Source organism: Dromiciops gliroides, chromosome 3 (genome assembly GCF_019393635.1).
Source record: "Dromiciops gliroides isolate mDroGli1 chromosome 3, mDroGli1.pri, whole genome shotgun sequence".
Lineage (NCBI taxonomy): Eukaryota > Metazoa > Chordata > Mammalia > Microbiotheria > Microbiotheriidae > Dromiciops > Dromiciops gliroides.
The window spans coordinates 366,275,025-366,302,210 of NC_057863.1; the positions used below are offsets into that span (position 1 = coordinate 366,275,025).

At 36.2% G+C, this 27,186-nt stretch overlaps 1 protein-coding gene across 1 annotated transcript in view; it reads left to right on the top strand.

Moving 5' to 3' along the window:
• Positions 1 to 27,186, top strand: part of ZEB2 (zinc finger E-box binding homeobox 2) — a 147,243-nt gene that overhangs the window by 114,518 nt on the left and 5,539 nt on the right. Inside the window, 11 exon segments of the mRNA XM_043998608.1 lie at positions 7,275 to 7,463; positions 8,159 to 8,373; positions 11,049 to 11,106; positions 11,109 to 11,143; positions 11,145 to 11,157; positions 12,147 to 12,178; positions 12,180 to 12,830; positions 12,832 to 14,127; positions 15,619 to 15,652; positions 15,655 to 15,798; positions 26,797 to 27,186. The exon segment at positions 26,797 to 27,186 is cut by the window's right edge and continues 5,539 nt beyond it. Coding sequence (XP_043854543.1) covers positions 7,275 to 7,463; positions 8,159 to 8,373; positions 11,049 to 11,106; positions 11,109 to 11,143; positions 11,145 to 11,157; positions 12,147 to 12,178; positions 12,180 to 12,830; positions 12,832 to 14,127; positions 15,619 to 15,652; positions 15,655 to 15,798; positions 26,797 to 27,186 — 3,057 coding nt within the window.

Genomic DNA, 27,186 nt, shown 5'->3' on the forward strand with positions numbered 1-27,186 from the left:
CATTATTTATATATAATCAAAAGTAAATAAGTGCATTCAGTCTTCAACCATAAAGAAAAAAAAATATTTTTAAGGTAGGGAAATATTTTTTACACCTTTATTAAGCTTTTGATTTAATAACTTGCTCTTTTTTATTACACTTAAGCAAGGTCAACTTTTAAAAAATTAAAATTAATTCTAATATAAACAATAGGAACATTACAAGTTAAAAACTTTCATATGTTATTTTTATACATCAACTCAGGGGATAGTTTATTGTTTTGTTGTACTGCATCAATGTGTAAGATAATTCTAATAAGACTAAAATACTTAACAAAACAGGAGTTAGATAATTAATCAAGCCAGCATGTCATTTTCATCTTTTATATACTATCACCTTTTTAATGTTGTTGGGATTGTAGGGGGGTGGAGAGTTGGTAAGAAGAAAGAGGTAGGGGGAAAAGTCATCAATAAAATATGACATACACATAACAATTTTAAAATATATATTTATATATATATATATATATATATACATTATTTGATGAGTAAGCTGCTTTAAAAATTTAAGAAAAAGATGTGTTCTAGGGAGGAGAAAAACAGAAGTAAAACTTGGCAGGTTAGAAGAACAGTCGTTTTCAGGCTGTAATCAGTGTGCGCCAAGGAGGGCCTGTCACTTCCTGGCTAATGAAGGTTGTGGTTTTATTAGCTTTGTTTGCGATTAGGAGCAGCTATCTCTACCTCACAGTAGGAGTTCCACAAAAAGTAACTGGTCTCCTAAGCTTCTTGAATGTCTCCTTCTGTTGTGTGTGGTTTTAAGACAAGTCCAAAATTATTTTCCTTAATGCATATTTCCCTATTAGAATTGTTGCTTTGAATTTTTAACTGAAAATCAATCCGTGAAAGTCTCTGGACCTGACAGACTTATTTGGAAATTTATCCTTTGAAATTATAAAATTTAGACTTAGGAAGGACTCTAGAGATATATGACATTAAGATCTTGACAAGAGAAGTAACTTGTTCAAGGTCAGAAGTCTAGTTTGTAGAAGAGTCAGGAACAGAAGCAACACAAACCAGTCCAAGGATTTTCCCACTATACCATGCTGCTGAAGTTTGCTACTGAGCAGGTAAAGGACATTATTGAGCTCATAAATCATCAATATTTGTGGTTTATCTATAGCATTCAAATCAAAATGAACAAAATTTGGTGGATAAATCCCTACCTCATAAACACCCTTTCTGAAAAAATAATTATAAAATTATCTCTTCTTTGTGCTGAGAGACTTTCAGGAATATTTAAGTCCCAGTACTTGTAGCGAAACACTTAATTTAGGACTTAAACACATGGTCAACCTTTAATCCTGTTTGGAAAAGTCTAACATAGCAATTGGGGTGGCAGGGCTCATGGAAATTATACATTTGCATAACAGTCAGATAATCCAAGATTTAGTCCTTAAAAACTGAAAATCATGAACCTGGAAGATAACATCTAACTTTAAAAACAGCACTTGGGCCCTGTGAGTAGTACCTTGAAATGCCAATTATATTCTGAAACACCAGGAAACTGTACCAAATTCCCATCCCCCAACTCATTCTTGAACTCTCTTTCCTGAAGTTCTTATTTAAAGGGTACTCCCATTGGCATGTGAACACAGGGGAAAGCCATGTCAGAGCAGGGGTGGGGAGCTCTGTCAGGACACTCCACTCAGTCCCAAGAAGAGAAAGGAAACATTTCCTGTTGCTTTTGGACAGACTGCCTCCTTCCTTGGTTATATGACTACATCCATGACATTATACCACACTGGTAATTTTGCTCTTTGCCATATAACTATGTAATGAAGTCTTTTAATACCATTAGAGAAGTGAATCTAAAGAACCTTTTCTCTTTCTTATCTTCCCCCACTCTTATCATCCTCCACATATCTGGTACCCAGTGTGTGGCTTAAGTTAAAGACCATAGGCTAGGTTCTGTTTAGATAATTAATTCATTTTAAATGAGTTCTCAAAGTCTCAAAAGCACTTCTATGTTTCAATAAAATGCTGAATGTGTGCATTTGAGATATGAAAAATAAACAACTCAGTGACTAGATTTAAAATATAACTTGGCACTTCTATATGCTACTCACCTTGCATTTTGGTAAGTAAACATTTCTTTTTAAAAAATGAAAAAATAATGTTAATTAGATAGATTCATTGTTTGAGTCAACAAGAATACATGCAATGCCTACTAGGTACAAAGTATTTACACAGCAGCATATTCAAAGAAAAGAGAGGAGAAATTTGTTTTAATTTCTCAATTACTATGATATCTCAGGTTTAACATGAAGAAAGGAAGGAAGGAAAGAAGTAGGAAAGGAAGAGAGGGAGTGAAGGAGTAAGAAAGGAAGGACAGAAGGAAGAGAGGGAAAAAAATCTGATCTAAAGTTGATGACTAAAACAGTCAACTTATAAATCAGCACATGTATGAGGAAAATTGTGACCCAGATAGTATATTTAGATGGATAGCTAGAGAAAGAGAGAAAGGGGGGTGTCAGTAGATAGATAGATAGGGGCAGCTAGGTGGTGCAGAGGGTAGAGCACTGTCCCTGGAGTCAGAAGGTCTCAGTTCAAATCCAGCCTCAGACACTTGACACTTCCTATCTGTGTCACCCTGGGCAAGTCACTTAACCCTAATTACCTTACCCCCCACCAAAAAAAAGTAGATAGATAGATAGATGTATGGATGGACGGATAGATGGATAGATATAGGTATTAGCATTTTGTATCACCACAAGCTATTCCCAAAATAGTGGCAAAAAACCATTTGCTCAACATACCTTTTCATCTTCCTGTTTCAGTTGCCTTTACCCTCCAAAATCTCTTTACTAGAATTATTCATCCTTTTTATAAACATATATTATGTTCATAAAATTTATGCTTTATTGTTTGTTTAAGAATTAAAATGAACAAACCAAAAGTAGTAGTATATTCCTTAGTTTCTTTTAGGGGTATAGAGGTATATACATGCCTACTAAAGATAGAAAAATGGGAAAAGCAAACAGAAAAAAAAATGAGATGAGAGTTAAAGTATCACAGAGTCTTAGAGTTGGACAGGATTTCTAAGGGCCATCATGAGCGTCATCCCAATCTGAAAAAGAACTCCTCTCCAACATACCCAACAAATAAATAGTGAGCCAGGTTTCATTTGAATACTTAAAGGCAATCCATTCCCCTTTGGTATAGCTCAAATTTCTGAGTTGAATTTTTTTTTTCCTGAGATTGATATTAAATTTTCCTCTTTGTAACTTTTTACCATTTCACCTAGTTCTGAATTCTAGGGCTAAGCAGAACAAATATAATTTCTTTTCTACATAGAAGCTCTCTACATATCTGAAGTCAGTTATCATACCCTGCCCCCAAAACCCAATCCTGCTCTATAGGGGAAAGGAAAAAAGAGAGAATAAGGACACAGAAAAAGAAAGAATAATGATTAGGTTCTTTGGTATTATCTTTCAGTACTGATTAAAGCTCATTTGCAATATAAGAACGCATTCCATATATATGGGCACAAAGACCCATTTGTATTGTTATAGCTGATGCTAACTAGCAAAATCAGCATGAATGAACAATAAATTTAGAAAGAAATTGAGGTTTCTCTACCTAGACTTGTAGTATACTCTGGAGTAGAGTTACACCTAAGTATGGTCAAGTACACATGGAGATAAGAATACTTTTAATGTCAGGCTTTTTAGAGTGGCACAATTTTACTTGAACTTGAGAAAGATTTGGTTTTTTAGGGCAAATTTTTAGGGCCAAATGTAAAACCTTCAAGGGAAGTTAGGAGAAATCACCGGGATTGTTTAATCATAAATACAGTTTCAGTGTATCATGGCAATTCTTGCATACAGCTATGAGAAGAGATTAAATAAAAATTTAAAATAATGTTGTTTCTATGCTTCCATAATATACTGGTTCATTCTTAAATTCTCCAGTGAATTTCTACCCTATCCATGTGCTGATTGTAGAGAATACAATTATAGAAAAGTTAATATTTGGTTGAGTTCCTGTGTTCTGGCCCATCTATAAACATAAAATAAATGCTTACAAGTAGGATTGAAGAACCTTATCCTTCCCAACAAGTTTTGTGATTGACATGACTCCTACTTCCTGACCAATCATACCAAGGCCCCAATGAAGGGGCATTCAGAAAATAGTTTACCTTTCTGAGAGATTTCTCACAGAGACACATGGTGTAGTTGAAAAAACACTAAATTTGTCAACAAAAGGCCTAGATTCAAAGACTACTATGACCACTTGCTAACTATATGACCTTGAATAAATTATTTTACCTTTCTGAACTTGTTTCCTCATCTATAAAATAAGGGTGCTACTACTACTTAATGAGTTGAACAGCTGTAAAGCACTACATAATGTCAGCTGTCATTATTGTTATTATTCTTATTAATATTCCCCTCCAGCAATGTAGTAAATTAAATTCTCATGCATAGAAGTTGTGTACTACAATGGAAAGAATTTTGAATTTGGAGTCAGGAAACCTAGTTTTGAATTCTGGCTTGGATACTTACTACTCCAACCTTGGGCAAGTCACAACTGTTTTGGACTTCAGTTTCTTCATCTATGAAATGAGGAGGTTGGACTTAATGACCTTTCAGCACCACATTTCTGACCCTCTGAGCCATGTAAAGCTCAACTCAACTCCCCTTAGATGATCCAAACATAATGGGTCATCTTTCCATTGCTTCAATTATCCCACATGAAACCAAGTCCTAGCACTTAAAACACTAAAATCAGAAACATTCAGTTCTACTTCTTCCATGTGACCTTCCTTGTTGGCTTCTACCTACACTGACTTTTCACTTCTCTGTTTTGTTTTTTTTTTCTTAAGTTATAATCAATCACAAGTAGTTCCCTACATAACTGGTGTTTGATGGTTTCATGAATGGTAGTTCAGCTCTCCCTTCCACCTAGGCTTTAAGCTCTTCATTGGAAGAGATGTCTTATACAAGCTATTACACTTCTTTCACAGAGTCTAGCACAATAATTGGCACATGAGATAGGGCCACAATACCTACTTGTTCACTGATTGGATGTGGGTTACAGATGAAGCACCCTTTTCTTTGCAAAACCATTTGACAGCTATAGGGAATGTTCAGAAAGTCTTCTCCTTAACATCTTATCCAGAAGTCTACCAGAAATAACCTAATGTCACCTCATAAATAATTTGCCTCTCAAATCAACTGGTTATAGTGCTAGATGAAAACTGGATAAGAGCTATGCCTATCCAGAAACAGCTAACATTTTTGCTGGCCACACAAGCCAAAAGGATATAAATATAAATACAATTGAAACATCTATTTGCATTTGATTCCATTTTTTCAATGGAGACATTCATATGCAAATAAAAAATCAGGCTGTACAATGCAGCTGTGGCCAAATAATTCAAATGGTTACTAGAATATCAGGATAAAAGTAGGATGGTTAGTGTAGATGCCACCCAAGCCACCAAGGATGATAATAACCCTCACCATTATAGTCATTTTGATGATCTGTTTTGTGAAGGTTAAGTTTCTTCAGGCCCCAGTTACTGTGATGCAAGTTAAGTGGCATCATCAAAATCACCATCAATTTATACCCTTGAGAAAGTGTCCACAGTATCATGAGTATGCCATCGGGGTGACAAACCCTCATTGTTCACTTTTTTATACTAAATTATTGTTTTTAAAAATAGGTTTGGAACAAAGTTCCAAGACAACCTTAAAAAGCTGACTCCATCACTGCATATGACTCCACCCTTGAGGAAAATAGGCATTTGAATAGTGTTGACCTTTCTGTTAATGCACAGATTTGGTTAGCTTCCCATAAAACTTGCAAGACTGAGAAAAAATTTTGATGTTAGCAGTATTAAAGGTTGCCAATACCTTCAGTTCAACATTCAACAAGGTGCAATTCTAAATCGCAATTTGTCTGTTTTCTTTTTATTTTAGACCATGAACTTGTCCATTGTTGCAGGTCACATTTAAAGATTTCACTTTAAAACATTCTCATAGATAATCTCATTATTTCTTGATGATGAAAACAAAATATAATCACCTTGCCCTACACAAAATCCTCATTTAGAAAGTCAAGCAGATTCCTTTTTTTCCGTATATATTTTATTTCTATGGTAAAGAAGCTCAGAGGAGATGAAGGAGAGAGGCATGGATCAGGGTGCTAACACTTTTGAGACATTTTGAAAATTTATTCATTCATTCATTCATTCATTCACTAAAAGTGAACTAGCTAAAAATAGCATTAATTCTCTCTCTCTCTCTCTCTCTCTCTCTCTCTCTCTCTCTCTCTCTCTCTCTTTCTCTCTCTCTCTGTCTCCCCCTCCCTCCCTCCCACAAACAATTCATTTTGTTCATTAGAGTCACAGTTTATTTCAAAAACATGTTTAGAAATTTTAAATATATAAAATCTTGAGACAAGTCACTAAAACTGTTTATAACTTCCATTTATTTAGATGGAAAGGCACACATTTGGAAGTCCCCATCATTGGGAAATCACACTTCAATTCTGCTTGCTTTTTCTGCTAATTTATTCCCTTTCTACAAACAATATGCTTAGCCTTATATAATTTTAGGCAGTGTTAAAATATTGGAAATTAACAAGTATAACTTTCAAGGACCATGAATGCTCTTTCCTATAATTTGTCAACAGTCATGCATTTTTTAAAAGCACATTCCTATCTCTCTACATCTTGGTCTTTGCAGTCATTCCTGTATGTGATATTCAGAGGACAGGAGGAATAAAAGCATATTTTTAGAAACAGGATGTCTTTGTGGTTAGGGAACATGTTATGTTTGGTGGCAATAAAAAATTAGATATACCTTTTTTTTTAAAAAGAAAGAAAACTTATAGCAAACTGTAAAAGTAGCTTTGGGCTTGTATTTTCTAGCAGTCAAGATCTGGAAACATGTGGTTCTATTTGTAAAATTTTACTGAGTAACATTTTTGAAATAATGTATTTTCCCTTTGTAAATTACCCAGAGATGAATTTTCCAGGAAGAAATAAAGACAATGTCATCATTTATTTTAAAGAAAAATACCATTTAGTTTTTGTATCTAGTGCATAATGTGGCCCAGAACAGAGCAGTGTTCAATCAATAATTGGTCATCTGGTTCACTTCTTGCAAATAAACCATATATTTGTAGTTCCATTGTGAATCAGCATTTCTTGAAAACAGTGGCATAAACTGGCTCAGAGTCTCTGGAGAAAGCAGTGAAAAACCATTTCTTTTCTTTTATGATTTCAGTTAAGAATGCAAATTGCACATCCGACTTTGAGGAATATTTTGCCAAAAGGAAACTGGATGAAGGGGATGGCCATGCAGTAAGCATCGCGGAGTACCTACAGCGCAGTGACACAGCCATTATTTACCCAGAAGCCCCTGAGGAACTGTCTCGCCTTGGCACTCCAGAGGCCAATGGGCAAGAAGAAAATGGTGAGACTGTAATTCATTTTTAGCCACTATATTGACCCCTTGCAGCTGTTGCAATTACAAATGCACTACATGCCTGGTTGTTTACCTTAAAATTTGAAGAACAGCTGCAGAAGCCTGGAATTTCATGAGCAAAGATTGGAACTGTAATTTTAGTGTATTGTGATTTTTTTTGTCAGCAAATTTCTGTCATTCTGTACATCCACTGAAGAACAAGAACAATCAAAGCTTATTTCTAAGAGAGAAATCTACAAGAATATCCTTATCTTTTTGAGGGGTTTTTACTTCTGAAGAAGAAATTTAGAAGTACTGGCCTGCATCACCCTAACACTTTTGTCAAGCAATTGCAAAGGTCCCTCATGCAGTCACAGCCATAATTTTACGTGACTAAAGATTAAATACAAATTGCTAGTCACCTCAAGAAAATTTCTTCATTTTTCAGCTATTTACATCTCTCCCCACCCTCCCCAAGCTCAAGTCATTAATTAATTTTCTAGCACAGTATGAAATGATTCAGACAAGTTTGTCCTGGGTGTGTGAGGGACTGGTGTGTACTGAGGCCAGTCTGAAATGATGGTACTCTGGTGGAGCAGATTGCAGTGATTCCTGTCATACCATCCCGGGCAATAAGCCCATTAGCTGCCATTGATTTACTGACCTTTTGGCCTGCTTCTCTCTCTCCTGTCTCTCGGCTACAGACCTACCACCTGGAACTCCAGATGCTTTTGCCCAACTGCTGACCTGCCCCTACTGCGACCGAGGCTACAAGCGCTTGACATCACTGAAGGAGCACATCAAGTACCGCCATGAGAAGAACGAGGAGAACTTTTCTTGCCCTCTTTGTAGCTACACGTTTGCCTACCGCACCCAGCTCGAGCGGCATATGGTGACGCACAAGCCGGGGACAGATCAGGTGGGGGGTTGGTTTTAAGTGATTTCTTTCTATAATAACCCCTTAGAGAAACGATATTGCTTTGATTGGCAATCATTATTAATTTTTCATGGCATTTTGAAGATGCAGATCTTTTAATGGTAATAGCTTTAATTGAGGTCTAAATGATTTTTTGATGGTCTCTTCTAATATGATTTAATAGTCCTATGTTCACGATCGAATGAGTGTGTTAATTTCCAATTTAGAAATTTTATTTGCACTTTAACTTGACTTTAGTTCATTTTTATGTTCCTCAAAAAGTGAATGAACTGTAGCATTTTAATTATACATTATTAAACATCTCAGCAATTTTAATTCCATTTTTCACCTACTTTTACTTTGCAATTTTTGCATATGGGATTCCTAAGTCATAGTAAAAGATGAATATGTTTCTTTCATTTGCCACATAACATCTTCAGTCAGGTAGGGTATTCTTGCATGTTCCTGGTAATTTATAAAATCTAATTGAGTGTTTTGAGGAAAATAAAAAATGTACCTATATATGATTAAACTATGCATACACCTAGCATAGCGGAAGTAAATAAAAATGATTCTTCCTAGATATACATAGATACATATATGTACATATCCATACTATGTATGTATATATATATGTATGTATATACACAAGTATGTGTGCATGTGTATACACAATAGGATGTTAAGATTGCTCTGACTCATTTGGTTCATTTTTTCCTTGGCCTCTTTAAAGAAAAAGACAACCCTATAGCTTGAACAGGTAACTACAGCTTCCTTAAATTCATGAAGTGATTCAATGGAACTGCTTTACAATGCTCTTTAAATGTTTTAGCAAAATTGCTATTTCTGGCATCCTAAGAGAATTATATCTGCAAATTGAGTGTATGAAGTGTTGGAGTGGAAATGGAAATGGCGTGTCTTAAGTCCAAATAGATGGATTGGCATAGATGAAGTCACATTGTATAGGTCTTTATGCCACATTAATAGTTTTTCTTACCTTGATGTATACAAAAAAAAATTTTTATATTTAGTTTTATTTTTTTGGCTTCATCTTTTACAAGGAGGAAAGTTGTTTAGGGAAACAGACACCAAGTAAAGCCGATCATCCTTCAATTTGGAACTTTACCATTTAAGCGGACAGGAGATATAAATCATCCTAACTGCATCTGATATAGTTTGTTCCATGAACTGCTTTTCAAATTTCAAATATGGAAAAATGTTTGCATATTTACACTTACGTAACACATATTTTTCCTTTGCTTAATTTCACAAAAGTGTTAAGGAAAAAACTGCCTAGATATTTATCTATCATAACTGTCTTAAATTTCATATGCAGAAGTGTGATTGTGTTGGCGCATTATGAATGGTAGCTTTGGTGTTGAAAAGTCCCCTCATTTGCTCATGGCATTTACAATTAGTAAATTAAAATGATTGTATCATATTAACAGTGGCACAACTAAAGTTTATAGTAGTCCTCTGAGGGCTGTGGGGGGAGACAAAGCAGCTGTTGCTGTTTGTTTATGCAACTCAGCAACATATGAGCGCTGGTCCCTCAATGGCGCTCGGCGGGCTGGGCTCTGCTTGATCTTTGAAGGTTGCTGCTGTTTGAACAAACCTCCCTGTGTCCCATGTAACACCATCTGTCTCACTAGGAATGTGGGAAGATTCAGCACACCCTAGCAGTTGTCATATCGTTTTCTGTGGCTGTCTTTTTGCAAAAGGCTTTTGTGTCATTGCTGCTCAAAAAGGCCTGACCTCCTAGCTTGAGCATCCAGAGTGGATGACTGAATCTTTTTTTTTTAAGAATTCAAAAGTCACAGCACTTTTCCTCTCTTGTTCAAAAAGGTCAGCTGTGTTTGATTATATCTTCACTGCTTTTAACTTGGCTTTCCAGCAAACTTTTTTTTTCTGATTTGTTTCTACTCTTAGCGCGAAAACTAAAAGTAAAAAATGAACAAAAATGAAAAATGAAAACTATCTGAATCGATTCCTGTGTTAAAAATGCTGAAGAAGTTATCACCTGGGATGTTGTCTCTTACATTTTATAGTGAATGAAGTCTGATATGCAACACCTTGATGAAAAAAAAATCGTTTATGTTTCAAACTAGCATCCTGAAAAGGATTTTTAAATATGTTTACTGAATGATGAAACATTTATGATCAAGTCTTTTTACTTCTTTAAATTTGAAATTGCCACAGCAGAGAATGATGCACTTTAAACTTGTAAAGAAAATTTAATTATTGTGGTTTCACATTTTCAAGATTACTTAGAATTTTCAGGAAAAGGGTCCATTTCCCCTTTGTCAGTCTCTGTCTGGTGCAATAGAGTAGGGAATTCCCACGTTTTTAATTTTGTGGTGAATGTGAAGAACTACAAACATTTATATAAATAACTTCCTCTCATCTCAGTACAACTTAAAGAGACATTTTGGAGAAGAGGGTTCAAAAACAATTCTGAAGCAAATATTGGATACTTGTGCTAAAGCACTTTTTTTCTATTTGTTTCAGTTTACTGCAAACATTATAACTTTTATGACAATACTGAAAGACTGGGCAAAGAAATGAATGTGTACACAGACCTTTTGGCCTATCTGAAAAAGGAGGTGTCCTTTATATTCTACCAAAATGTCTTTGTTCCTCCTGCATATGACTGATATCTGCCTCTGTTCCTTTCCTAGCATCAAATGCTGACCCAAGGAGCAGGTAATCGCAAGTTCAAATGCACAGAGTGTGGCAAGGCTTCAAATATAAACACCATCTGAAGGAACACCTGGCGAATTCACAGTGGTGAGTAGCAGAGGTGCTGGTGCTCTCATTTGCATTCTGTTTAATTAGCTGAGTTTTAAAGATTGTTTAAAATTTACACAGTTCTGTTTGTAGCTTTTTAGAGCTACTAAGGTATTTCATAAATTATGTGTGCCTGACTCATCCTCATGAGATTTGTCCTACCATTAATAGCACTGTCTTGTGAAAAGATTTGTTATACTAACACTTATTAAAAATTATAAATGGCTTTTCTTTGTTCCCAGAGCTCAAAGAAATATACATGGGTTCCCCCTCCTCCCTTGAACTCTTGCATATATTGAATAATCTTTTGGCCTAAAAAAGCCTTCAGTTTCAAAAGGGGGTGGGGGAAGGTAGAGATATTCAATGTGTTTTATCTTTTTATAACTAAGAAAGATATAAGAAAGTTCCACATAATCATATGAATTAAGACTTTTGTTGGAAAGCTCAGGCAGAGATTTTCTAAATGTTACTTCAATCTTGTGTTTGAGCAAAAGAAAAACCTACCACTTAGATTTCACCCCAGAACAAGTCTGATAGCTCTGCCAAGCATTTTATTACCAAATTGGAAGCTATTCAAAGGACTTGTAGGATTGGTGGAATCAATGGAATCTCTACAAAGTTGATTAAAACCATGGCTCCACTCCCCTTTAAATAGTGTGACATCTTTATTGTGCTATTGACCACACATTAATCTGACACACTGTTAAAATGGGAGGCTGCCGATGGCAAAGGGAGATTCGGAATCTTTCCTGAGAGCAGAATAGATAGCTGTTCACCTTGCACAGCTGACATCTTGAACTATGTCAACTCAGTGTAGATAAAGCCTAGGAAACAGTTATGGTCAAATAATTCTGACTTAAACACTTGGAACATAGAGTAGCATCATTTTTGCCCTTTCCACTTAATCACTTGAGTGGCTACCCAGGTAGCTGAATCAGATTCCTACCTCTCATAAGATAGGATAATGTTTGTTTTAATTATCATTTTAGGTGAAAAACCGTATGAGTGCCCCAACTGCAAGAAAACGTTTCTCACACTCTGGCTCCTACAGTTCACACATCAGCAGCAAGAAATGCATTGGTTTAATCTCCGTAAATGGTCGAATGAGAAACAATATCAAGACGGGTTCTTCTCCTAATTCTGTTTCTTCCTCTCCTACTAATTCAGCCATTTCGCAGCTGAGAAACAAATTGGAGAATGGAAAACCACTTAATATGTCTGAACAAACGGGCTTACTTAAAATTAAAACAGAACCACTAGATTTCAATGACTATAAAGTTCTTATGGCCACACATGGGTTTAGTGGCGGTAGTCCTTTTATGAATGGTGGACTTGGAGCAACCAGCCCATTAGGAGTTCATCCCTCTGCTCAAAGTCCAATGCAGCACTTAGGTGTAGGGATGGAAGCCCCTCTACTTGGGTTTCCTACGCTAGGTAGTAATTTAAGCGAGGTACAGAAAGTTCTACAGATTGTGGATAACACGGTTTCCAGGCAAAAAATGGATTGCAAGGCTGAAGAAATCTCAAAGCTAAAGGGTTATCACATGAAGGATCCATGCTCTCAAGCTGAGGAACAAGGAGTCACTTCTCCTAATATTCCACCTGTGGGTCTTCCAGTCGTGAGTCATAACGGTGCCACTAAAAGTATTATTGACTATACTTTAGAGAAAGTTTAATGAAGCCAAAGCTTGCCTCCAGAGCTTAACCACTGACTCAAGGAGGCCGCTAAGTAACATTAAGAAGGAGAAGTTGCGTACTTTAATAGATTTGGTCACAGAAGACAAAATGATTGAGAACCATAATATATCCACTCCGTTTTCATGCCAGTTCTGTAAAGAAAGTTTTCCTGGTCCCATTCCCTTACACCAGCATGAGCGTTATCTTTGCAAAATGAATGAAGAAATCAAAGCAGTCCTTCAACCTCATGAAAGCATAGTTCCCAACAAATCTGAAATGTTTGTTGATAATAAAGCTCTTCTGTTGTCATCAGTACTTTCTGAGAAAGGAATGACTAACCCTATCAACCCATACAAGGACCACATGTCTGTACTTAAAGCATATTATGCTATGAATATGGAACCTAACTCTGATGAACTACTGAAAATTTCCATTGCTGTTGGCCTTCCTCAGGAATTTGTGAAGGAATGGTTTGAACAACGAAAAGTATACCAGTATTCAAATTCCAGGTCACCATCACTGGAAAGGACCAGTGCCAAGGTGGCGCTGGCTGCCACCAACAACACACCCACTAAAGACTCTTTATCAGCCAGGTCTCCTGTAAAGCCTATGGACTCTATAACGTCACCATCTATAGCTGAACTCCATAACAGTGTTACTAATTGTGATACTCCTCTCAGGCTAACAAAACCTACCCACTTTACCAATATTAAACCAGTTGTTGATAAATTGGACCACTCAAGGAGTAATACTCCTTCTCCTTTAAATCTTTCCTCCACATCTTCTAAAAACTCCCATAGTAGTTCTTACACTCCAAACAGTTTCTCCTCTGAGGAGCTACAGGCTGAGCCTTTGGACTTGTCATTACCAAAACAAATGAAGGAACCCAAAAGTATTATAGCCACAAAGAACAAAACAAAAGCTAGTAGCATAAATTTAGACCATAACAGTGTTTCTTTATCATCTGAAAATTCAGATGAACCTCTAAACTTGACTTTTATCAAGAAGGAGTTTTCAAATTCAAATAACTTGGATAACAAAAGCACTAATCCAGTATTCAGTATGAACCCATTTAGTGCCAAACCTTTATACACGACCCTTCCACCACAAAGCGCATTTCCCCCTGCCACATTTATGCCGCCAGTGCAGACCAGTATTCCCGGGCTGCGACCGTACCCGGGACTCGATCAGATGAGCTTCCTACCACATATGGCCTATACCTACCCAACTGGAGCAGCTACTTTTGCTGACATGCAGCAAAGGAGAAAGTACCAACGGAAACAAGGATTTCAGGTATGGGACATCTTGGCTGTGTTTTCTACCAGGAAACGGACAGCTGAAAATTGTAAAGATTATGTTCTCCTAGGAAAAAATAATCTGGGGAGAGGGAGGAATCAAATGTTGATGTATTTTTAGCAGAAATCGAAATGTTTATTTTAACTTGAACTTGAAAAACTGAGTGGGCTAGAAAAATAAATGGATATAACACTGGAATACTGTACTATGTAAGCACATTTGCAAAAGAAAGAAAGAAAGAAAGAAAAAAGATAAAAGCACATTTGGAAGAACTTACCATTTTTTTTTGAGGTTTATTTATATTGTATTTGTCAGCCATTAGAATTTTATATTGCTAACAACATTTGGTAGACCTTATGTATATGCCAAAAATTATAGTCCACAGCAGTCACATACCTTTACAGATGTTCACAATATGTAAGAACAGATATATGTACTCTCTGTGTATGTGTGTATATGTGTGTGTCTAACATAGTTTAGTGAAGTGAATGATTCTGAAGAATCATTTTAAAAATACTTTAAGACATTCCCTTATGTCTTATTAAGTTCCATTAGTAATTTTACTGACTAGTAAATGTTTTACAATTTCAAATGTAGAAATCAGGTACATTTTCACATCATGGAGAGTCATCCTTGCCTCACAATAAGAGCACAAGCAGCCCTGCACCTCCATAACAGCTGTTCCAGTATTCCAATTTACAGTACATCTGCCCTCTTTGTAAATGTATTTAAGCCTATTTAATCTTCTCTAATATTAATTAGTGCAGACGTAAGTCCTAAGAAAACTGAACTGTGTGATAGCAAATGGAAATGTATGTTATCATGCAGTTTGCACTCCTTAGGATCAAGACAAAATAAATATCAAGAAATTTAATAATTTACTGATCCACATTCATTATTGCTTAATGCTGAAGGCTGTTTTAACATAGATAGAACATTGATAAAAAGTGTTATTAATATTCCCTATTTCAAATTACAAAATTAAATATAAAAATATAGCTTGAGGCCTTTAGTCAGTAGACATACATTTAAATAGATTGCATAATAATAACATTTTGTACCTAAATATAAAATTCAATTAAAATGGTTTTTCTACAGCTACAGTTATCTCTAAAGTTCAACCATAGAAAAATAAACAAATTCAAGTCTTGAGTTTTTTCTTATAGTTATTTCATGAATTCATTTAAAATTTTTCTTATCAACATTCATTTTTTAACTATGTAGTTTATGATTTTATCTTGTAAAAAAAAAAAAAGCAGTCAAATCTGCTCTCCAGGACAGAAGTGTTTCCTATAATGTTCATATCTGAGATGAAATAGAATGGTGTACAATTTGAAGCATGTCATTTAAAATTAAATAACCTAGATCAATTTGTAGGTATTGTCTTTGAGAATTTCTAAAGGTCACATTGTGAGTTTTCAGAGTGTGGTAAAAAAGTAGGGCAAAAGAAATAGAATGTGTTAGATAAACTGTTTGATTCCATCGTAGGGAGAATTGCTTGATGGAACACAAGACTACATGTCAGCCTAGATGACATGACAGATTCTGATTCCTGTCTGTCCCGAAAGAAGATCAAGAAGACAGAGAGTGGCATGTATGCATGTGACTTATGTGACAAGACATTCCAGAAAAGCAGTTCCCTTCTGCGACATAAATATGAACACACAGGTATGAATGACTTTAACTAGCTAGTTAGAGCTTCACTGCATGCTGTACATTTCATAATATTTAATGAGTACACTTGTGCGACATAAGATGTAGCATATGCTGATACTTTCAACAAGGAAGAAATAATGCTTTTGCCTAGCTCAGTTGGACTTTTTTTTCTTTGCCTGTTTATTGGATCGTGTGTATAATTATGAATGCATTTGTCTTCACCTATTTTGACTTATCTGTAAGCTGAATTCACAAATTATGTCAGAGAATAGCTTAGTGGGTAGTGCCATGAGAGGACATGGCAATCAGAAGATGAGGTATCAGATGAATCTTGGTATTCTTAGACTGTGACTATACTCTATTAAAACATCTGCTTGAAAATAAGTCAGTGAACCAATTGTCTGTTTCATCGATACAACACCAACAACCAGCTATTGCTGCTGTTGTTTGTGGAATATTTTGGGAGTATGTAAGCACAGCTATAGATAGGCTCCATAGATGACCTGAAGTGAAGGTAACCATGCTAGTACCATCCACAAATCCTGAAAGAGGAAGTAGAAAGGGATGCATAATGTGTGAAGTTGTATTCTAAAGGAGATAATGAAAGTATCTTTGGATGGAAAACTAAATAAAAATCCTTAAAATGTATTACTTCATCCCTAATTCATGCACTCCTAACTTTGGGAAATGGTACAAAATAAGGAAGAACTTGCTAACAATTGGAGCTATCCAAAAGTGGAATGGGCTACCTCGGGAGGTGTTGTGTTCCCTCTCATTGGAGGTCTTCAAGCAAAGGCTGGATGACCACTTGTCGGGTATGTTGTAGAGGGAATTCTTGTTCGGGGATGGGTTGACAAATGGCCACTGACATCCCTTCCAACTCTCAAGTTTCATGATTCTGTAATGCTGTGGAAAATGTCAACAAAACTGTACATCCTGATGGACACAGGCCAAATGTAAGGGTGAAGTTTTGATGACTTTTAATGTGGGGAGACGATTTGCTCACCACATCCACAGGTCTATTTTGCGTTGTTGGTCCTGTGTTTTTCCAGGTTGAACAAGCTGAAAGAGGGGATTGATTTAGGATGGATCAGGATTTGGTTAGGATGGAGTATGGTTATATGTATAGCTATGGTGAGTGGTTAGCCATAGAATCATAGAGAGTTAAAGTGAGAAGAAAACTTAGGTATCGTCTTGTTAAATTTCATTCTCTACCCGAAGTTTAGAAAGGTCTATAATACAATGAAAAAGAACTGGAGTTGTAGTCAGGAGAGATATGGGTTCAAATCCTGCTTCCGATCTAATCCAATAAGCATTTATTAAACCCTTCTATGTGCAAATCCCTATACAAAGTGTTGGGGACACCAAAATAAAAGGAAAAATAATCCATTCCCTTTAAGGAAATAACATTTTTCTAGGGGGGAATGGAGTGGTTTATAACATTCTGTGTGCTTGACCATGGGCTACTCACCTAACCTCTCTTAGGCATAGTTTCCTTATCTATAAAACAGGAATAATAATACCAAGCATCCTGACCTATAAAGTTTTTATGTGAGGATGAAATGATACATGCAAAGTCCTTTGCAAACCTTAAAGCACTATGTAAATGTTTGCATTAAGCAATGAACATTTTCATAATACCTCAAGTCTATATAGAAGTTTAAATTTTACAATGTGCTTGTCTCACAATTTCCCTGTAAAGTAGGCATGGGGGATATTATTATCCTCTTTTGACAAGTGAGGAAACTGAGTCTCAGAGAGGTAAGGTCACACACCTGGTTAGAATCAGGCTTCCGATTCTGACTTGGAGTTAAGGGTCCTTTCCATTACTTCACATCTATTTGCCCAAGGTCATACAACTGGTTAATGTAAGTAGAATCAGAGCTCATCTTCTGATTCTCAATTAAGTGTTGCTATCACTTCTCCACTCTACCATTGAGATAAGTATGCTTTTCCTCCCTTTTTAGGATTCTAAATCAGAAAAGAACCTTAGAGCTAGATGTGAGTCTGTAACCTAGGTCTTTATTTGGTAGGTTGGAAAAAAATGAAAACATAGTAAAGTTAAGTGTCTCATAACACAGCTAAAGCTGGCAGAGCAGGAATTCAATTCAATTCAATAAATGACTATCAAGGCTTCATGCTTGGTGTTGAGAATACAAACATATAATGAAAAATGATCCCTCCTTTCCAGAAGTTGACATGCTAGTGGGTTGGGGTTTAGGATGAAGAGACTTCCACTTATATCAAAGTATAATACAAGGAAAAGTGAAGAAGAGAAACTAAAAACTGGCCGGGGTGAGGAGGGGGGGGGGGGCGCGGAGCCGGTGTTCAGGAAAGGAAGACTTCAAGAAGAGTGTGGCACCAAAAGTGAGTGAACACTGATGGAAAATAATGATTCTAAAAGGGAGAGATGATAAGGAAAGAATATATTTGTCATGGAGGATGCTTTCCTGAATTCAAGAGAAAGGAAGATGGAGTTTTGAGTTTGGGCCTAGCTATTAGACAGTTTGGACTGGAAGGAAAACTATGGAATCCTGATTTTTAATACAGCATTCTTTCAACTTGACCACACTTATCTTTCCTGTATCCTTAACTTTAACTGAATGGATGAAGAATTCTATTAGTAGATAAAGGAAGGGAATAATCAACCAAATGAGAAAGACAGAGAGAGGGAGAGAGAGGGGGAGAGAAAAAGGGAGGGAGGGAGGGAGAGAAGAGAGAGACAGAATATGAATATCTTAACATTTTGATTTTCAATTATTTGGATCTTCTAAGCAAAGTCTTTGTCAAACAACTAGAATTATTTGGAAAAAAGTAAGGATATGGAATAAGAGAAAGAGGAAGTATTATTAAAAGTTTAGTTACAAATTAATTTGAATTCATAACCAGAAAATGCATTGTGCTTAAAAACTTTCCCCATCCTTGTACTTCATTCATAAATATTTTTGTCGATATCTGAGGATAATTATAGACCCTACAAAAATTGGCCCTTTTAGATTAGAAAATTATGCTAACTTTAATTTTTTTAAGCATGTTCAGTTATGAAAAATCTGTTTCATATGTATCACAATTTAAACCCCACTGTTTAACAGAAGCAGTAGTAAAGACACTTTTCTGTATCTGAATAATTTTAACACAACCATGCACAAACACCTTTTTTTTTTTGCGGGGCAATGGGGCTTAAGTGACTTGCCCAGGGTCACACAGCTAGTATGTGTCAAGTGTCTGAGGCCAGATTTGAACTCAGGTACTCCTGAATCCAGGGCCAGTACTTTATCCACTGCACCACCTAGCTGCCCCAAACATTACCTTTTACAGCCCAGCTTCTGTAAAGGTCTTATCTTAGAGCTGCCCTCCATATATAGTAAAATAGAGCTGACTCTCACAAGCAGATTGACTCTAAGGTCAATAATCTTAATGACATTAAAAGCCCAAAAGTTGACAAGCAGAAGGATGAATAATGATTGAAATTTTTTTCCAAAATAAACTGCATTTAAACAAAACAAAATAAAAGATTTTGCTCTTTTAAGATGTGAGATCTGATGCCTTGAAGTATACTTCCTATCAACAGGATGGTAATAATCTCACTTCTCTGGATTAGTGGGTAACAATCCTGCTGTTAGTTTTCCACTTTATTAGCTTTTAGGCTTGTCAACTTCTTGTTCTCTTGAACCAACATATGACAAATTTTCCTTATTTCTGAGCCTTGGTTCCCACCAAAATGAAGATTTTATGCATTTTCTATCCCCGTAAAATAACATAGAAATTTAGTCAGTTTCCTTTTTTTAATTGAATATCCAGTTCTTGTATTTTTGTTTGTTTGGTTGGTTGGTTTTTGCGGGGCAATGGGGGTTAAGTGACTTGCCCAGGGTCACACAGCTGGCAAGTGTCAAGTGTCTGAGGCCGGATTTGAACTCAGGTACCCCTGAATCCAGGGCCGGTGCTTTATTCACTGCACCACCTAGCCACCCCCCAGGTCTTATATTTTTATAAATGACTAGGTAATGTTTTTATACTTCATCAATGAGTCTCAAAAATTATTGTTAAAGGGAACTAACTCTCTAAGTTTGTTCACAATGAAGTTAATAAAATAAATATTCAGATAGGTATTCTAAATTTGTCACTGATAATAATGCATCAGCTGAATTCATAGCTTAACATTTACAATGTTTTCTTTTTAAAAGTAAGAGCAAGGAGGAAATTATGATACATACATTCTTGACAAATCCTATGTACTTTTATCTTTGACCTGTTGAATTAGTTTTCCTAGAAGATTCTAGCCTGTTGTTAGCTTACAAGGCTATGGTCATGACATTGCTAAAGTTAACCAAAAATGTATTCAGAGATGGCCACTGCTGCTTTGGTTTGCAAGCAATTTTCATTATTGCTGATGTTGTGAGGCATATGGTAGCTAGGAAGTCTTAGCTCATTTTATGATATACCAAAAGAGTGTCTGAGGTATTTCAGTTGGTCTTTAGGACAAGGCACTTTGGTAAATTTATATTTTAAAGTTCATTTGTTGAAAGCCAATCTACCATTACCTTTTGTCCCCAGCTGTCTCTCTCACTCTACTTGATCCTTGCTTACAATGAACTTACTTTGAGCATCATTAAGAGAGCAACATAATCTTTAATTTTTGAAATCCATAACTTCTTAGTCTCTTTTTCTGAGTGGAAAAAAAATCCTCTTAAGGATTGATTTTTGCAGCATTCTGGCACCAAAAATGTTAATTTATACAAAGAAAGCTTGTGAATTCTATGTATGGCTTGCTTTAAAATACTAATTTGAAAATTCCTTTGATCATACACTATTGGGACTCATGTATCTACTCCACTAACTTCCTTAGGTCTTCTTTATTCAAAATGAACTGAAAGCCTAGGGGTTAAGTCAATCACAAGTCAAATTCTTTCTTAGGTTACACACTACTGTTTTTATATCCTAAACCTTCTGCCATATAATTCATTTCAAACATCATTCTAGCTTCCAGGTGAATCATCAGGCTAGAGATTAAAGAAAAAATAAGCCTCAAAAGGCCTTAAGCATTCAGAAATGTGGATGTTTCTCTAAACCTTGTTCCTATACAAATGTATTCCTAGGAGCTCTTAATTTCAATCAGATGAACAAAAGATTAATGTTTAAGGCACTATCTCTTTAAACTAGACCAGAAGTTATATCAATTGGTCTGTGACAGGAGTCAAATAATTTTCTCCATTAATATTGTCTTTTGTTTGGTATGTATAACAATAAAAGTACTATTCACATTTATATTGTTTTAAGGTTCACAAATCCTTTTTTTTTTTGTAAAACATCCCACTGGGATAGGAAAATTATTATCCCCATTTTTTAGATGATGAAACTGAAGCACAGAGAGTTTAAGTAACTTACTCAGGGTTACATTCTAAGTAAGTTCAAGCCAAGACTGTGTTCTTACTTCAACAAATTTCCTTGTGATATCTCCTTTTTCTTCTAGAACGTTTGTGTTTCTCTGTCTCTGTCTCTTTCTTTCTCTGTCTCTGTCTCTCCTACCTTTCCCTCCCTGTCTCTTCATGTCTCTTTGTCTCTCCTCTCTGTCTCTTTTACCTCCCTCTTTCAACCTCCCTTTATCACAATTTCTCCTTCCAAGTATCCAAATGACTTGGAAGAATAAAAGCTTTGTTCCTCAACTCATAGACTCAGAACTAGAAGAGACATTATCTAGACCAAACTCCCTCATTTTGCAGGTGAGGAAACTGAGGCCCAGAGAAGTTAAATGACTTGCTCAAGTTCACATGGTGAGTTAATGACAGAGTTGGTGCTAAAAATCAGGACTCCAAGTTCACAATCCACTTTTCTTTTCATTACATCATTCATTTTAAAATTGACTCATTTAGAACTTAACTCTTCTGATTTCATCGAAAAGAAAATGCATTATATTTTAAGATAAACTTCATATACTGCCTTCAGATCATGAAGCCATATTAATGTTTTCATGTTATAAAAGTATTTTTGATTCGTGACAGTATGCTATGGAAAGTAATCTCCAGTCACAGAATATTTTATGGGCTCTAATTTAATTAAGCTCCCTATGCTACTCTTAAAGACCCCAAATGCTGTGTTCCTAGTAACATTATCCCTCAGGAAGAAAGAATCATTCCATTGGTAGTCCATTTTGTAGCTTTTCTCATGAAAAGCAGATTCAGAAAGCAACTCCAAAGTAGAAGTGCTCTCAGTGCTCTTAATCAATCTGATTAAGACCATCAATTTATTTCAAATGAGAACAAAAGATGAACCATTGACCTACAGAACTTCCAAGGAAAGGAGCCATTCTGAAATAGAACAAGACCCAAGTAGAAAATACATATTTTTTAGTTACATGAGAGATCCTTGTTTTACATTTAGCCATTAAAAGAGGTTGGGGGGGATTTTTAAAAGTTTCTATTCTTGGGACTTTATCCTGAAATTTGTCTCTATTTTTTTAGATTAAATCATACAATATTTTGGTCCACAGTGGACGGTCGTTCTTACTCTCAACTGCTTTCAAAATAACCAGAACAATCCAGCTAACTACACACGGCAGCATGACTAGCAAGATGCCAGAAATATCATTTATTCTGATTGGGTTGATTTGTTGCAGTAGAACTTAGAAGAATTCATCTATTCAGTTCATCTCCACAAATATTGACTAAACACTATCATATGTAGATGGGCATAGATGTAGCACATTGTATGACCTACAGGGAATGCACAGGTGAAATGAGACACAGCTACTGAGCACCAGCATGGCACAATGTCTGATGAAGAGCTGGCCTAGAAGCCAGGAAGATCTGGATTCAAATCTTGACTCTGACACCTACTGTTTGTGTGACCTTGGACAAATCACTTAGCCTCAATGTTTTAGGCATCTCTTTAAAATTACAAGGCACAGAGGAGGTGCCAACCTGCTTGATAAAGGGAGTTTCCTCACCTGAGAGTTCCCTATACCAATAAAATCACAAGTCCAGTCTTTATCCCTATCTTGCTCACAGTCATATTAAGTGGCTGGGGTCAGGGGAGGGAGAAGAAAAAATACTACAATAAATGTTAGAATCTCGAAAGTACAAAAAAGAACATCAACAAAGTTTCATCTGAAATGAGATGAGAAAGGAAGCTCTGCAGAGAGGGGAGGTCAGGGTGAGGGAAGCCTACATAACAGGGATGGCACCTGAGGTGAATTTGAAGGAAGGGAGGGATTTCCATAGGAAGAGATTAGGAGAAAGTCCATTCTAGGCATCGAGAATGGTATGAGCAAAGGCATATAGAAGAAAGCATACAGAACAAGGTCACATCACACATGACAGAGGAGATTCCAATTTAGCCACAGAGTACTATATACAAAAACAGAAGAAGCAAGAGCTAAAGCCAGAGTCAAACTGTGGAGTCAGTTAGTCATTCCTCAAACATTTCCTAAGCACTGTGCTAATCACTGGAGATACAGAGAAAGGCATATTTTTAAAATCTCTTTTCTCAAGGAGTGTACATTCTTGAGTAAAGGAATAAATATTATATGAACAGTGCACAAAGATTGCTTGAGCAACAGTGTGAAGGATTTGGATGGGCAGGGATAGTTTGATGTTGTTACTCAGTCATTTCAGTCCTATCTGACTCTCCATGTCCCCCACTTGAGGTTTTCTTAGCAAAGATACTGGAGTGGTTTGCCATTTCTTCCTCCAGCTCATTTTACAGAAGAAGGAACTTAGACAAATAGGGTTAAGTGACTTGCCCAGGGTCACACAAGTAGTAAGTGTCTGAGGTCAGATTTGAACTCAGGAAAATGAGTCTTCCTGACTCAAGGGCCCAGTCCTCTATCCACTGTACCACCTAGCTGCTCATTGCCATCTAGCTGCCAATATTCCTGTAACAAAAAGGCTATTGTAAAAATTAAAACAAAAGGTACTAAGAGTCTGAGCCAGTTTGGTGGCAGTATAAATGGAGATCAAGGTAGAGAGAAGTAAAATCAGTAGGAACTGAGTGGATGCAAGAAATAGGAAAGAATCAAAATGACTTGATTTGGGGACTGAGACTGATAGATGACAGTGTCATCAAAGGATCATAGATTTAGATGTAGAAGGGACCTTTGAAATCATCCTGTTCAACTCCTGTATTTTATAGATGAGAGAGCCAAATAAGTTGCATAATTTGCCCAAAGTTACACAGGTAGCAAGTGACAAAACTAGCGTCCATATCTTAGTCAGCTGATTCCAAATCCAGTGTTCTAAAGATGTTAAATTAAATTTGAGGCATGTTTAACTTAAGCTACAATGAGGTGTAAATATTCAGCTGACAGTGAGGGAATACAGGACTAGAGCTCTGGGGAAAAGCTGGAATTTAATAAATGTGATGTAGTTGTGGTGTCACCACTACATGGTGATCATGGAAACCATAGAAATGGAGAAAATTGCAAAAAAAGAGCATGTACAAATAGATGAGAAGAGGACCAAGCATCAAACCTTGGGTGAATACCCAACATTTAAGGTTGAATCGGCAAAGGAGTTGGACGGGGGAGAGCAGATATCTATGACAGAGTCATAGCAAAGAAAATAAGGTAGATCTTGTGAACAGCTGCAGACAGGTCAAGGAAGATGTGACTGAAAAGATTCCATTAGACTGGTAGATAAAAATGTTATTAGTCTTAAAGAGAACAGTTTAAGTTGAGTAGTGGGTATGGACGCAGATCTGCTACCATTCATGCCTACACTGCCTTATAGTAACAAAAGGATATTAATTCATATTAATATTGCTTTTGACTCAAATATTTCTCCCACATATTTTGACCCTGGCTATCAAATTATAGGTTCTGTATTTGTAGTCAGAAAGACCTAAGTACAAAAAAAACCACCTCTGGCATTAATTTCCTATGTGACCATGGACAAGTCACTCATACTCTCTGAGCCTCACTCCTTAAAATGTATATACACATACATACACACACACACACACACACACATGCATGCATGCATGCACACACGCACATACACACAATCACAGAACCTTGACTAAGTGATGTAGGAAATTGAGTACTTCATTTAATTTACCCCAAAATTCAACAAGAAAGTTCAAGATAATTATTATCTTATTTTAGCAATGAGTAGAGATGTGGTAATTTTCAGTTCATAGCTATTTTGTGAATATATTATGACATTTAAATTCTACCCTTTATCAGAGTTGCTTGTGAAAAAGGTCTTATCTCCCTTATGAAATTGTAAACTCCTTTGAGGGCAGGAACCATATCTAACTCATCTTCCACTCAGGAGGAATTTAACGAATTAACTACTAACTTATTACCCTCTTTTGATAATATTTCATTTACTGTCAAGTTCAGAAAAGAAAGCTCAGACTTGTAACACAATCGCATGAACCTTCCAAGAAGGCATGATCCCTACCTTCTTAAAATATTCTGTGTCATGTTAAATTACCTTTCCACCATGGTGGTCTGTCAAACGAAAGAGCATACCATCTTTCCAGACACTTGGCTCTCCATTGAAATTCTTTCTTCTGCTGTTCAGTATAGCTCATTCATCACATCTTTTCCAAGGGACAAGGAGTGGCTTTTTTGTGGTTTGAATTGTGTTTTTCCCCCAGACTATTAGCTGCCTTAAACCTTCCAGTAGAGTTTTAGCTCTTTTTTCTGACATAACATTACAGTCACCGAGAAACACCCTTCTCTTCTCCTACCTTTCAGGTGTATAACTTATTCACACTCTAATGTCATGCCTCATCACCACAACTGTATGGGATATATCATTAAGATAGAAACCATTAATGAGAGAGTACATAACAATCTACATAGCTTTTAAAAAAATAATAGTATTCCATAAAGGCATTCAATTACATCATTAAAGATTTGTAATTACTAATTGATATTACATACAGCTACAAAATGACATGTGCGGAATGGGCTCCTCACTTAGCAAATGAAAACAGGGTTGATGATACTAATGTTGTTCTTTAATTCAGTTGAATGAAATGTAAGTTTGTATTGATGAAACTTGTAGCTACATATATGTTATGATTATATGTCTTGCTATTGCATGACACATTTCTGATTTTTGTTGTGAAGCATCAGACTGATAAGTATTTTTTGTCAGTTCTATTTTGGAATCAAACTTTTAAGCATGGCAGCTATGGAAGGTGTTGAAGGCATTCCAGTGCTATTTGTGGCCTGGAATCAACCAGATGTGTTTAGGCTTGGCACTGGTTTCAAGTTCCAAACACTGGGTTAGAAATTGCCTAGGATGCCAAAGGAAATACTGCATTCTGCTGCTGAGGAGTACTTTAGCACTCAACGAGTAGCTGACATCTCATGGAAAACTTAGGGGAGGCAGGGAGGGAATCCTGTTTAGAATCAATTTGGACTCCAAGGCACACCTTTTTTTTATTTAAATTTTTTAAAAGATCTCTTCCCTTTGATTTTTTTTACTGGAATGATGAGTGTTAAAACATTATTTCTCAATATCACCTTGACTTGTTTCCTGTTTATTGCTGATTTGACTTTCCTGTTTGACATAACCACTTCATAGCAATTACTTATGATGTAACATGCAAAGGATCTGAGTACTATCTGAGGAATAAATGCCAGATAAGATGATGCAGTCTTCATCCTAAAAATTCCATTTTAGTGCAATAATCCTTACTTTAAAAAAAAAAAAGAGCACAGTGAATGAATCACCAAATATATGCTCTGTCTCTTCTAAATTAGATGTTCCTCAAACTTTTCTTGACATAGTCAGCAATTAACACTCCATTTTCACAGGATATTCCATTATTAACTTTTTCGTTCATTGTATGTATTATTGATGCATGCATTAGAAAGCCAAGTTATGAGATGAAAAAACGTTGTTTTGTCACTACTTTGTCACGAGATAGGGTCTATAGATTTTTAGATTTAAGGAACCACATCTAAGCTTAGGATCAATTTCGTTCGCTGAAAGAGCTGTTGAAAACCACCTCATCCACACTTTCTAATCATTCTTTAATCTTATTATTTTTTTCTAGGAAAAAGACCACATCAGTGTCAGATTTGCAAGAAAGCATTTAAACACAAGCATCACCTTATCGAGCATTCACGACTTCACTCGGGCGAGAAGCCCTATCAGTGTGATAAATGTGGCAAGCGCTTCTCACACTCTGGGTCTTATTCACAACATATGAATCACAGGTATTCCTACTGTAAACGTGAGGCAGAGGAGAGGGAAGCAGCGGAGAGAGAAGCTCGAGAGAAGGGTCACTTAGAACCCACAGAGCTACTGATGAACCGGGCTTATTTACAGAGCATTACTCCTCAGGGGTACTCTGACTCAGAGGAGAGGGAGAGTATGCCGAGGGATGGGGAAAGCGAAAAGGAGCACGAGAAAGAAGGAGAAGATGGGTACGAGAAGCTAGGAA